At 42.4% G+C, this 12,409-nt stretch overlaps 1 protein-coding gene and 1 pseudogene across 17 annotated transcripts; both read left to right on the top strand.

The window, feature by feature from the left end:
• The first annotated feature begins 122 nt into the window (after positions 1–122).
• Positions 123–6,385, top strand: LOC119329691 (alpha-L-fucosidase 3-like). Of its 17 annotated transcripts, XR_005159673.1 has the most exons (11): positions 123–456; positions 555–653; positions 796–877; positions 999–1,332; positions 1,484–1,561; positions 1,780–2,051; positions 2,125–2,307; positions 2,440–3,307; positions 3,393–3,562; positions 3,779–4,282; positions 5,078–5,341. XR_005159673.1 is itself a non-coding variant. In XM_037602763.1 (3 exons), exons 1-3 carry the CDS (start codon positions 3,082–3,084, stop codon positions 5,210–5,212), a joined length of 531 nt encoding a protein of 176 aa, XP_037458660.1. In that variant the 5' UTR covers positions 2,317–3,081; the 3' UTR covers positions 5,213–5,341. The 17 variants fall into 17 exon arrangements, 1 of the variants encoding a protein (XP_037458660.1); XR_005159671.1 differs by having other exon boundaries at positions 123–877; positions 5,078–5,144; positions 5,282–6,385; XR_005159662.1 differs by having other exon boundaries at positions 123–877; positions 2,440–3,129; positions 3,231–3,307.
• A 1,491-nt stretch (positions 6,386–7,876) lies between these two features.
• Positions 7,877–10,229, top strand: LOC119327474 (annotated as a pseudogene).
• The last annotated feature ends 2,180 nt before the right edge of the window (positions 10,230–12,409 follow it).

Raw genomic sequence — 12,409 nt, forward strand, 5'->3', positions numbered from 1 at the left:
CGCCCCACCTCCAGCTCGACTCCACGATCCCCTTCCTATCGATCGCCCACGCCCCCACCGCTTCGCATCTGATCGCCACCAGCGCCCGTGCTTTTCTGGCCGCCGGCCGCCATGCCGGACCTTTGCGTTGCGTTCCTCCGCGCGAGGCCGCCGCCGCTGCAGCAGCTCTCTCGGATCCAACACGAAGCTTGCGACGAAGGGCTTGGAGTTGGCCGTGAGTGCTCGAGGTGAAGTGGCGGCATGAGTTTCTGTAGGGGGGGGAGGGGCGCACATTAGGGAAGTCAGCGGCCGGATCCGAGCGCGGATGAGGCCAGGTTGCCACTTGGGGCCCATGTCGGTCAGATCCAGGCAACACATGGGAGTCGGCGTGGCGGCAGGGTAGTGCCGAGGCAGGAAGGAGGCACGGGACGACACATCGGCGGGTCGTGGTGCACTGCACGAGATGAGTGACATGATGTAAACAACGCTGTAGGCATTGATGCCACACATGCGTCATTTTCTACTGCCGATACTGATTCTTGAGGGCTACTGGCACTGCCGCCGGGTATGAGCAGGAACTGCCTCCATTGAGAACTCTGGGTACTGCCGCTGCCGACGACCATCGAGCACCGAGTTGGAACTGCCACCATCAAGGATGACAGGCCGCCATTGAGGTTGATTGTTTTGGCGGCGCCTTCCCACTACCAGTCTGCACCATCACTGTTGTATTCTGAGCAGCCGGAGAACCCCTACGGTTGCAAGATTCCTGTAACTTGTATTTGAGATGCATGTCCTAATCGTCTTGGTTGTGGTCAGGTGTGGTATGCAGGAATCCGTCAGAAGAATGTGGCACATAATAATAGTTTCATCATCGCATCTTCATGCTACTTCCAGTTAAGTAAGCTTACTTCTCCTTTTGATCTGTAGTTCATTTCTATTATCGGAAGCGATCTTAACTAAAATAAAATTCATGTGGTTTCTTAGCATTTTCTATCTCAAACTTTGCATCATTATGTCAGGTGCTAGAAAAATAAATGCCCGAGACATGTTTTAAGGAATTCAAAGACGAGTTCCCTTTGAAGAGCAAGCAATCATAGTACGGAGCAAGATGATTCGAAATAGAGGTTCCCATAATTAGAGGCAATTGAATCATATATGATGATTAGCCTAATGTGCTGCTATAACATTTAAAACATTTTTTTGACCTGGGAGCAATCAGCAAACTCTGACCTCTTTGTAATGTTTGATTACCATTTATGTAGGGCTCTGTACTGCAGGACAACATATTCACTATCAATATATGGTCTATTTCCAATATAAGGTGTATGTCAAGTTATACACTGACTACAGAAAGTGAGTGTGAGTGGTAATGTCACTCTATCATGGTAGACTGGAAATTAAAGATTGTAACTTGATAGCATCTGGATAAATGTTAATAAAAATTGTAGCAAAATAAAAAGGTTAAGTCTGCTGGTTCGAATAAGCAGTCACCTGGTTCGAACAGGTGATGCTCGACGACGAACATCTGCTCGAGGACACCCTGCTCGACGATGCTCCTCTTCGCTAGCATCTCCATTGCATGGTGAGCTTCCCCTCTCTCCTCCCTTTAAATTTGGAGTACTGCTTGGGTACAGATTAGGAGTAGGGTTCAGTTTATTTGTATGAGTGGGTACAGATTATGAGTACGAGATGTAGTCGTAGGCACAGTTTTAGTAAAATTTCAGTAACTTCAATTATCCTGCTTGAAGTACTTTGAAAATATACTCAAAAAATGTACTGTTTGTACTGCTGATCTTGCAGATAGGGGGAGAGTTCTTGTACTCAGAGCAGCTGTTGATCTGCAGCAACTCTAGAAGTAGGATTTAGGATAATCATAGTTTCAGTTTGCCAAGCAGGGAGTATAATTTAACTGGAAATCAACCAACTATTGCTTTGAACTGGAGTATAATTACCGAAGCGGGTCGAAGTGGGACGATGTGGTTCGGTGGTCAACGGCGGCTGCGCGGGATGCAGTATGGTATGGCTTGAGCATCTCGAGGAGGGGCTCTCTCCGCAAGGCATCCTCTACGCCAGTACGTTCTCTGATCCGAACCTTCTTCTCTTCGCTCATGCACGCACCAACGCAGCTGACCTGTCGTTGACCAGCGGCGGAGGTGTTCGAGTAGTCTGTCCCGGGGCTGCGCGTGGAGCACGTCGACGTCTCCGTCTTGCCATTGCTCAGCACCGCCCTGCCGGCTGGGGTTCTTATTTGCCATCGAGGCCTTCCGCAACTGGGACCATGGTGCCTGATAGCTTCCTCTCCGGCTGGATCGGCAGTCTATCCACCCAGTAAATTTTTTCTCTTCTCTTAAATTTCTATGTTTCTTTGTCTGATTCTCAATAAAGAGCTCAAACTCGAGATGAGTTTTTGGTTATGACCTGGCCTATTTTGTTGATCTGCCGCTGGTTAACATGTTCAAGAACAAGAGGGTCCTCATGGAGAGTATCCACAAGTCCGAGGCTGAGAAGGAAAGAGAGAAGACCCTCTCTGACCAGTTTGAGGCTTCAGTTTGAGGCCAAGCGTGCTAAGAGCAAGGCTAGCTAGCAGGGAGAGGAATATTGCGAGGAGGCAGGAGAGATTGGCTCAGGTAAGATGACTTTCACTTGAGCCCTGTCTATTTCCTCACATAGTTTGATTTGTGCTGCATTATATTGGTACTGAAATACATAATGCGTGCACATGTCTTCTGTTGGATGTTTCAGAGATGCTTATGCAGGGTTTCTTTAATCATTTTGGTTCATGGTACCAGCTAATGAAATTTACGTGCTCTGATGATGAATTCGTGCCATGTCGAGTTGGATTGGCGGTGGCGTATTTTTCCTCTTGTAGTCAAATTAGTGAGATGCTTCGTTCTCTTCTTTATGTGAACGTACATGTATGACCAGTGTAATTAGGTGCAGTAGTTTTGGTCAATGTCAAAGCAGAAGAGAGCTACATGTATGACCAGTATTGAATCACGGCGAGAGAGTAATGTAGCTTCGTCCCTCCCTGATGCTGCTAATGCAAGATGCATAGGAATCTTATTCAATATCAAAAATTGACATACCGTGCAATCATGTCTAATGTCTTTCATTAAATCTCCGTGGAGGTGCCGGCCGGCTGGTACATATGTCAGTGCATCATCTATCTCAGACTCTCAGTCACAGCTATCTAATTGGTGTATATTCATCTCCAATTACAGCCTCATAATTTTTTGGACATTCATTTACAGCCCGATCTACTTGGATGTGCAGACCTGGGAGTTGGAACAATTCACCAAGAGAAGCCAGTTCGTGTATAACAGAATGGGTGAGGAGTAAAGGCGTGTCATATTCCATATTTTCATTCAGATTTCAGAGAACGCGACAGTAATTTTTGATATTTTACTCTATAGGTGGAATTTATCATGAGATCCTACCCAAATCCGAGTACTTCTCCAAGGCACTGTACACCTTCCATTTCGCTCAAAACAATCTCTCTGTAGGCTACTTCACCAATAAGACTACCAAACATATTGAGGCCTATGACCCCAATCCGAAGGAGCGGTTCACTGTGGCAATGCAGGTACAATTCAAGCTAATTTGCTGACAATCTCGCTCACAACCAAGGAAAATTTAGTTCTTGACACAATTAACATTACATGATCTGTGCTGGCTATAGTTTATTCCTGCTTGCTTCGAAGTCTTTGTTCATGGAAAGAATTTATAATTTTATCTCTGTCCAGTCATCTGTCTAATTTCCTGAAAGTTGTTAGTCTGTCGGATGCATTTATTTTCCTAGATGCCCCGAGAAGAGGTAGTAGTGGTGGTGCGGGCGCGCCGTGGGCGAGGTGGGCTTCGGGTGTAGCGGCGGGTGCGGCTGCCCCATCGATGGCAGCGTGATGCCCCCCACCGTCGGGCCCACACCACCGGACATTGGCGGTGACCGGAGACTGTCGCGATGATTGTTGGTCGGTTGCGGAGCTTGCAACACGAGCTGGTAGCGCCAGCGTTGGCGAGAGAGTGAGGTGTCCCCAGTGCGGTAGGCGGGGGAAAGCTTAAGGCGACCAGTGCCCTCCGGTCCTCGTCGCTGCACGTCGAGGTCAAGTCTGAGGCTGCAAGCTGATGCATCCACAGACATCATCGTCGACTGCATCTTCAACCTCCGGATGCCGCTTCCGTACACTGCTTCGTCAACCTCAGCCGTGACCCTTCCTCCCGGTCGCCGTGTTTAATATCCTATTCGTCGGCCGCCTATCTCGAGCACCGCGAGCGGAGGTGGATGCCCTGACTGCCAATCACCAAGGTGAGCTCCAATTTTTGTTGATGTGCAGTTTGTTTGTCGGACGCCACCTAAGCTATGAAGTTCTACACAATGTGAACTGTTTGTTGTGAGCTCTGTAGTGTTGTGTCCTTTAAAAGTGGGCATGTTAGGCTTGTTGTAGACAGTGCTATGCTTGTTGCTAGTGATTGATTGCTAGATGTGCTATGATTGTTACAGACAGTGGGAATGGTAAGTACTGACGAATTTTGATTCAGTTGGTTAGTTACTATAAGCAAGAACACGCTATAAGCGCCAAAATGCTAGAGAGAAAAGTTCAAGAGCCAAGAACACAACAGGGTCGTTGACTTGGTAAGCCTCTTTGATGTAATAAATTGGTGTTGGTGGGTCCATGTGGCTGGAGAACCCTTTTTCTCCAAAACGTCGGCACTGCCGTGCTCATCGTACACGCCGGCATGGTGGTGCTCAACTTATGGGAGTAGCCCACGCAACCACCGCCTCTTGGGACATCTAAATAATCACATTTTGCTGATATTTTTCTTCTAATTGATGATTGATTCAATTTGCACGGAGCAATTCTGGAGGAAATAGTACAAGCTAACTCTAAATCATTTCTTAGCTGGTCAACCATGTAATTAGAAAGCACAAATAAGCTACCAAAATGATATAGCTTGGTAGAGAAGTTTGGAATATTAACCTCCTGGTTTAGTTACCCAGGCAATGGAGATCCCACACAATTTTTTGAACTCCCATGCAAATTATTATGACAAGTTGCTTGGTATCTGACAATCTGCTTGTCCTTCTGCTATGCATTTTCAGAAACTCCGCGGAAAGCTGCTGCAGATAGGTGTTATGCTGGTATATTCTTTCTGTAGCCTTTGTTCAGGTAAATCAGACCAAGACTTGGAGACTATAGATAGCCACTCTTTTTTTACCAACCTTTGTTTTTGTTAATAATGAGTCTGACAATGAAGTGACTACATCTCCATCTTTTCACCTTTGTTTCTACTGGGCTTCTCAAAGGTCCATTCCTGTAATATTTTGGAGGACATCTCCCATTACAATCGTTGGGGGTTTTCAATTTATGAGTAAGGCACGCGAAGCTCCCTTACAAACTTGACAAATCGTACTTCGGAATCATTGCATTTTTCTTCATCGGCTTCGTCACATCAAACACGTAAGCAAAAGGCAATATATATACTACTGGACCCTGAAGCCCCAAATCATCTTCTGTTTTCTATGTACTCCCATGATTATTTAGCAAATGCCAAAATAGTGTTTCTTTCATGCGTACATCGTTTCGTTTGGAGTTTTGCCCACTTGATCTGAATATGAGGAAGGACAAATATCTTGTAGCAGATCAGATTCAGGTCATGTCATGATTCCTTAAGGGCCTCATTACTGGTGGTGTTTCTTTCTTCCATGGTGATTCCTATTTTTCATAGTTGTACTAGCAGGATTATCATAACAACTAAGCAAATGCCTAGCTGGAAATTTGAGAGGCGTGTGATCAGGTGTCAATACTTAAAGAAAGAGCCTTTAGTTTTTCTTAATCAGAATGCAGAAATTTAAGCGTGTAGATCTTTGATGAAAACATAATTAAGATATTGCTGAGGTAATCTCATGTTACCTTTGTATTATGTTAGCCTACTAATTTACTATATCCAGGTCATAATATTGTTGCTATTTTCATGAACTACGTAATGGTTAATGACACAACTCAATGAACTAAGTATTGAGAGCATGGGCTGTTGCGGTGGACCGGTGGTAACGACAAGCTCAGAGGGTTTTGCCACTGTGATCATGTTGGTCGTGCTAGCACTGACAACGTAGAGTATACAATATACTGCTGGGACCAGTGACACTTATTCTACTTCCTTAACAGCGGGCAAATTGGTAATTTTTGGTCGATATAGCAAGTTTGAGAAGACCCAATTTTGTTATACTATGTAAGTTGATACACTTTTTATATGTTCGATTGGTGATATTGGAAATAGCTAAGCTTACTGGTGTGATCCATCTAAGAAAATCTCACACAATGACATAAACCTATATCTAGAATGATACGAGGACTGTGAAATAAGAAGGATGTGATGCTACTATGTTCTGGTGGATTGTAAGATGGCATTTGAGGATTTACTAAGTATTTAATGATTGGAAACATTACTCTTGGTATGTTTATAGGCGAGGCTGCTGGCGCCTTGCATGGATTTCTTTCTTCTTTCTTTCCAGCTCCCTGTAACTGTTTTCTTCTACCGCTTCATAAGTGAAAATCAGCAATCTGCTGCTTTTTCATCAAGAAAAACTCTTGATATGTTTTATTTTTCAGGTCTTGCATACTGTTGTCGGTAATATGTTAGCAAAAGTTCAATGATATTTGTTTAAAGCGAGAATTCTTCACCGTGTTTTAACTTTTACATGCCCTAAAGATAGAAACATCTAATCTTATGAATTTGAATTTGCGCTTCAAGAAAACTTGAATTGACTTGTCCACGACGATTATTTCCAAGTACATCAGTTCAAGGCAGGGGGTTGGCGGGTTCAACTAGGGGCTGCGAGGGTCATCAGATCAGTATGTTCGCGGGTATGGGACGGGCCCACACCAACATCGGCGTTGCAGTGGCGAGCGACAAGGGGCGAAGCTGAGCAGGAGTTGTTGCCCGTGTCAACCCGCGACCGCTATAGCACGATGTGGAGGGCAACTCCTCCTTGTCCCCCTCCACCTCGAGAACGAAGGCATCCCAGTCATCCTCTTTGCCGGATCTGTCACCTCTGGCATCGTCGATGTCGACATTGGGACAGAGAGGGGGAGGGGAATGGACGTGGAGTGGAGGTGAATCGATGGAGTGCGGATTGAAAGTGAAGTGGACTTAGGGTTTGCTTCGGGTGGGGATTTTAGTGGGGACAAAGTGGGGTCGACGCGGGCTAGCATGGGCCAGGCTAATGTGGCGGACGCGGCCTTCCTATATCTGCCCCAGATTTTGGTTAGATGTGATGGGTGCGTGACAACCCATGCCTATAGGGTTGTTATGAGTCATCAGTCTGCGTCGGTTTTTCTGACCGGTTAGTGACTGGGCCTTTCGACCGGGCGTATAGGGGCGGTTTTTGGTGCTCGGATGTAGATGCTCTCTATTGTGGCGTAGTGAAGGTGGTCGGATGACGGGTGAAGAAAAAGACAAACATTTGGAGGAAGACCAGCGACAATCGAGCTCGACTAAAACACACATTTCTTTTTAGTTAATTGCAAAGGCACTCCCTTCAAATTTCCATGCATTGTGACCATACGAATATATTTTACTTCTATTATCACTATATTCAAAATAATATTAATTTAGGAAATTACCGAGATTTGTCTGGCTATTATTTCTTTATGCTCTGGTGGAATGGTAAAGAATTACTTCATCCGGTTTGTATGATGGGTATTCTCTGTTAGACATTTTAATCCCTTTGACGTGAAGTATTTTTGCTAACTGCATATATTGCTTGTGCATAATGGGTATGAGTTCAGGTCCTTCAGGAAGATGTTTTTATTATACTTGCTCGAATTTCATGCCAGTGAAGATAAAAACAAAATTTCTGATATTGTGCGAGATTTCTTAAGTGCATAAAATAGTAGATCTTAATTTGTAACAATTTTTTAGAAGGTCAAATTTCCTTTTTGCTATCAATTAACATTGCAAGTGAAGTGGATTTAAATTGTTACTCGATTGGGCCCATGATATCTATTCTCTACACATGAAATTTAACATGCTTTATATTTACATAGCTCCAGCAAAATATTTCAAAAGCCCATGGCAACGCACGGGCATTCTATTATAATAACAGAGGATGGTGCTTGCAGTTGTTGTGGGTGCTGATGGTTCCCCTGTCTTGGTTTCTTGGAATGGTGATTCAAGAAGGGACACCATCGTGTGGATGGACCATAGGGCTCTTGACCAAGTCGAGTGAATTAATTCTCACAGTTCACCGGTATTGCAATTTTATGGTGGGAGTGTCTCCCCAGAATACAGATAAATAGTTTTGAATTATTTCGTAAGATCGGTAGACAACATTTGTTGTGTATTTTATAGTTACCGGCGTTGATTGTATCGTATTGATTTACCTTTTAAAACATTTATGGGTAAAGGAAAATCTACAAAAATCTTGGTTTATGTTATATAGGTGAGTTTCAACTCACAACCTCTCTAAGCTTGTAATAAGCTATGAGCTGAATTTCTAACAAGTTTGCTTCATTCTTTTTTTTCTAGGGAAACTGGTGATGAAACCCGCAGCTTATCACACATGAGCAGTGGAGGGAGTTAAAATCGTGTGGTATGAAACCATGTGGAAGGGGTGAAGTCTTTTGGGCAGAAAGTTTGGGAGACCTTTATGAAGAGAGCTACGCAAAAACAGGTTGAATGCTTATCCATTTCTCCTTTTTTTCACTAAAGGTGATGTATCATTTGTAGTTCTTAATTTTCTAATACGCCATTCTATGCAACTCAAATAGGACACTCGATTGTGTTTCCTCGTCATCCTCTATGTTCTGGTTTGACACCTACTTCTGCAAAGGCAAGCAAATCAGTTTTGCAGTTCATTTAATGTGACACTATTTAAGCTATTAACGCAAAGTGTTTTCATGAGTGAACAAAGATACAATCGATTACCTAAGTGCTTTCTTTGTAGTTTTTTATGTTAGAAGTAAGAGAATAAATGTCTGTGCTGTTAATTTCTAGTATTTCATTTTGTAATGGCGTTTACCTCCAATGTTTAGGAGTTAGGCTTGCTTCCCGGGACTCTTGTTGGGACTTCCCTTATGATGCTTATGCCGGGTGTCTTGGAGTCATGGAAAGTGTGCCAAATGCAGAGTTTAAAGTTGAAAGTAGGTGCCGGTTCCCCTATGTTTTTCTAAAGAAACTATGACTCCTTCTAAAGCTTCACATTTATTTATGTGAAACATTTGTCCCAAAAAAAGACGTAAAAACTTGTGTATTGATGCATTACAACAACAACAACAAAGCCTTTAGTCCCAAACAAGTTGGGGTAGGCTAGAGGTGAAACCCATAAGATCTCGCAACCAACTCATGGCTCTGGCACATGGATAGCAAGCTTCCACGCACCCCTGTCCATAGCTAGCTCTTTGTCGATACTCCAATCCTTGTATTGATGCATTGATAGAGAAAAATAATATGTACAAGCCTAAGATAGGTACACAATGCACAAGATTATGTGGAGCATTTTTTTCTGCGGTATTTGAGGAAGAAGCAATATTCCATTGCATGGTCTTGGTTTGCGGAACATTTACATGCCACATGGCTTTTTCAAAGAATAAGCTATTTATCCCTGGTGTTGGTGAACTATTTTTGTCTGGTGTAGTTTCCTTCATATATTTTACTTCCTTGCCAACGTCTCTATTAATTTTTGTATGTGGTTTGCTCTCCGCGATCATATGTTGGCTATGTTAAGTTAATGCTTTTATTTCTTGAAATTTTAGTGCTTATCTTTTCATTGCACATCCAGCGATGATACCTGAGTTTTGGCTCAAGGAATGTGGCCAAAGTGCAACTGGCGCTTTACTTGATTACATTGCTTAAAACCATATTGCGGCTCCCTTTTCTTGCTAATCAAGCTGCTTCTGAAAGTAAGTTGCATGTTTCTCCCAATGTAGATTGCCTTTTTTCTGACATGATGTAGATTACCTTTGAGGGTGTACCGTGTAAAGGTGTATACTATTCATCTCAAATTATCCAGGTGTGTCCATTTATGAGTTGATGAAGAAGACATTGCTTTTGATGTCACATGAACAAAGTATGCCTTTTTCTTTCTGCCTTGAGTCAAAACACCCATGTCCTTCCAGATTTTCATGGAAATCGGTTAGAGTTAATCTATGCTTAACCAAGAATGTTGGCTATCTAGATCTTTTTTCTTTGTACATTATGTGATACCAAAAATGGTATGTCTGTTTTAATTAGATTATACAGCTATGAGCGCACACCACGCCCTCCGTTTCTAAATATTTGTCTTTTTAGAGATTTCAAATGGACTACCACATACGGATGTATATAGACATATTTTAGAGTGTAGATTCACTCATTTTTCTCCGTATGTAGTCACTTGTTGAAATCTCTAGAAAGACAAATATTTAGGAACAGAGGTAGTATAACACAAAGATCTCAGAACTGTTCAACCAGACTTCTTTTCCTGTCATGAATCTCAATCGTCATTTATGTAAAATTAACATGCCCTTGACATATACATTGTGGTCCGAGTGATTATAGCCAGTTTCACCATTGTTCAGTTTACAACGTTATGATATTGCAGATAATTATGGTGATGTTGTCCATAGGATTTCTTGTGCTTCAAATTTTGTTGATCGAAAGCGGAGTAAGGAGCCCATCTTTCATGGAATCATCTACAACGATGCACGACTGGATCGAATTGAAGAGCAAATATATTTTGGCGAGGAAGGACAAATGTTGATTAGTTTCATTTTAATTAGGCTTCATCTTTGTTGCAGTCAGTTGATTTCAGAAATTATTACATTCAGATTACTTGAAGATAGACAAAAGCCTGAATTCTTATTAGCTGGTGGTTGAGCCATACAAACGTTGTTCTAATTTCTACAAGGCAAGTCAAGATTGACTTTCAAAACTAAGGATTATGCAGCCATAATCTGACATTAAATTAATTGAATTAGAGAATTGGAGGCTGGAGAAGTCGGTTGCACAGGGCAAAAAAGAAACAGAATTGGCTCATAGTCTGGGGAAATATGATGGGCGAGCAGGTGTGTTGGGCACTCGTCAATGCGAGGCGTCGCTGATCAACATACTAACACCCTGCTTTAGACCTGGCGTATCCAACTAGATGTGCATGCTTAGCAACCTCAAAGAGTCTGTTGGAGACACATTTGTGCATACCGGCGATGGCTCATGCGTCCTTTCACTTAATTAGAATTTTCTTCTTAATGATACGACTGCTGTTAGTTATTTTTGGATTCGAATTTAATTTGTGTGGAGTTCCTTAATGCACAATATGACAGATTAACTTGTTGTTTCAGTTCAGTTCGTAGGCGTAGCTTTCTCATTTGGTATGTGGTATACAATGTACTTTATCAATATGGTGACTTTTTGATAGTTGTGATGTTACCACTTCTGCATTTACTATGTCGTATATAATCTATCTGTATGATAATGGTTGTCATCTTGATTCTTGGATCCAAATCAAACGACACATGTGACAGCCGTGGCAGCCTCGGCCCGTGGTGGTCGAAAGGGCGCGCAACATGGAGGCATGGAGGTGAGGCAGGAGAGGTCGTGGTCAGACTGGTACTGCACTGAGTGTAGAGGAGTTTGGTGTATACGGTAATTCTTCCTACGTTGTTGTTATTGATTGATGGTGAATCTAAAAGGATGGAGAAGAAAACCCTAAAAATTTGCGTGTGGATGTGAAAGGTTGGGTTTGTGAGCTAGGTGTGCCATTGATGTCAGTGGCGAAGTTGGATCAGGAAAGAAGAAGACCATGAGTGATTTAACGGTAAATAAGAAATCAATAATGCTGCTTGATGTGCATGATGATGTTCATATGATTGATGTTGAGCCTATACAATATGTACCACACCCGTTGCAACGCACGGGCAAATTGAATCTATTATGCTAACTTTTATGCCATGTTATTATAAGTATTTATGCCATCTTCTTTAGCAAACAGGTTAGTAGAAATTCTCTTTTCTCGCCTTTCTTATTACATGGACTCAACTAACAATGTGGCAATAGGTTCTATCACTCGGGTAAAGAGCGCACACAGCTGGACGTCGTATATTCCTTTAATCTAGGTAACCTACAACTTGGTCAATTCCAATTCCAATTCCAATTTATTTTTGTTATCACTACATTTTTTATATTATTAATTGAAATTATTGCAGGAATATGTCTAGCTATTTTTTTTTCATTTTATGCTTTGGTGGAATGGTAAAGAATTGGTTAAGCCGGTTTGCGCGGTGAGTATTGTCCGTTAGATGTTTTAAGACCTTCGGCGTGAAATTTTCATATTAACTACATATATTGTTTGTGCAGGATGAGTATGAGTTGAGGAAGCAATTTTTTATTATACTTGTTAAAACATCATGGGAATGAAACTAAAGGCAACTTTCATGATATTGATAGTTTTGTAATA

The sequence above is a fragment of the Triticum dicoccoides genome, chromosome 7A, assembly GCF_002162155.2.
Source record: "Triticum dicoccoides isolate Atlit2015 ecotype Zavitan chromosome 7A, WEW_v2.0, whole genome shotgun sequence".
NCBI classification, from domain to species: Eukaryota; Viridiplantae; Streptophyta; class Magnoliopsida; order Poales; family Poaceae; genus Triticum; species Triticum dicoccoides.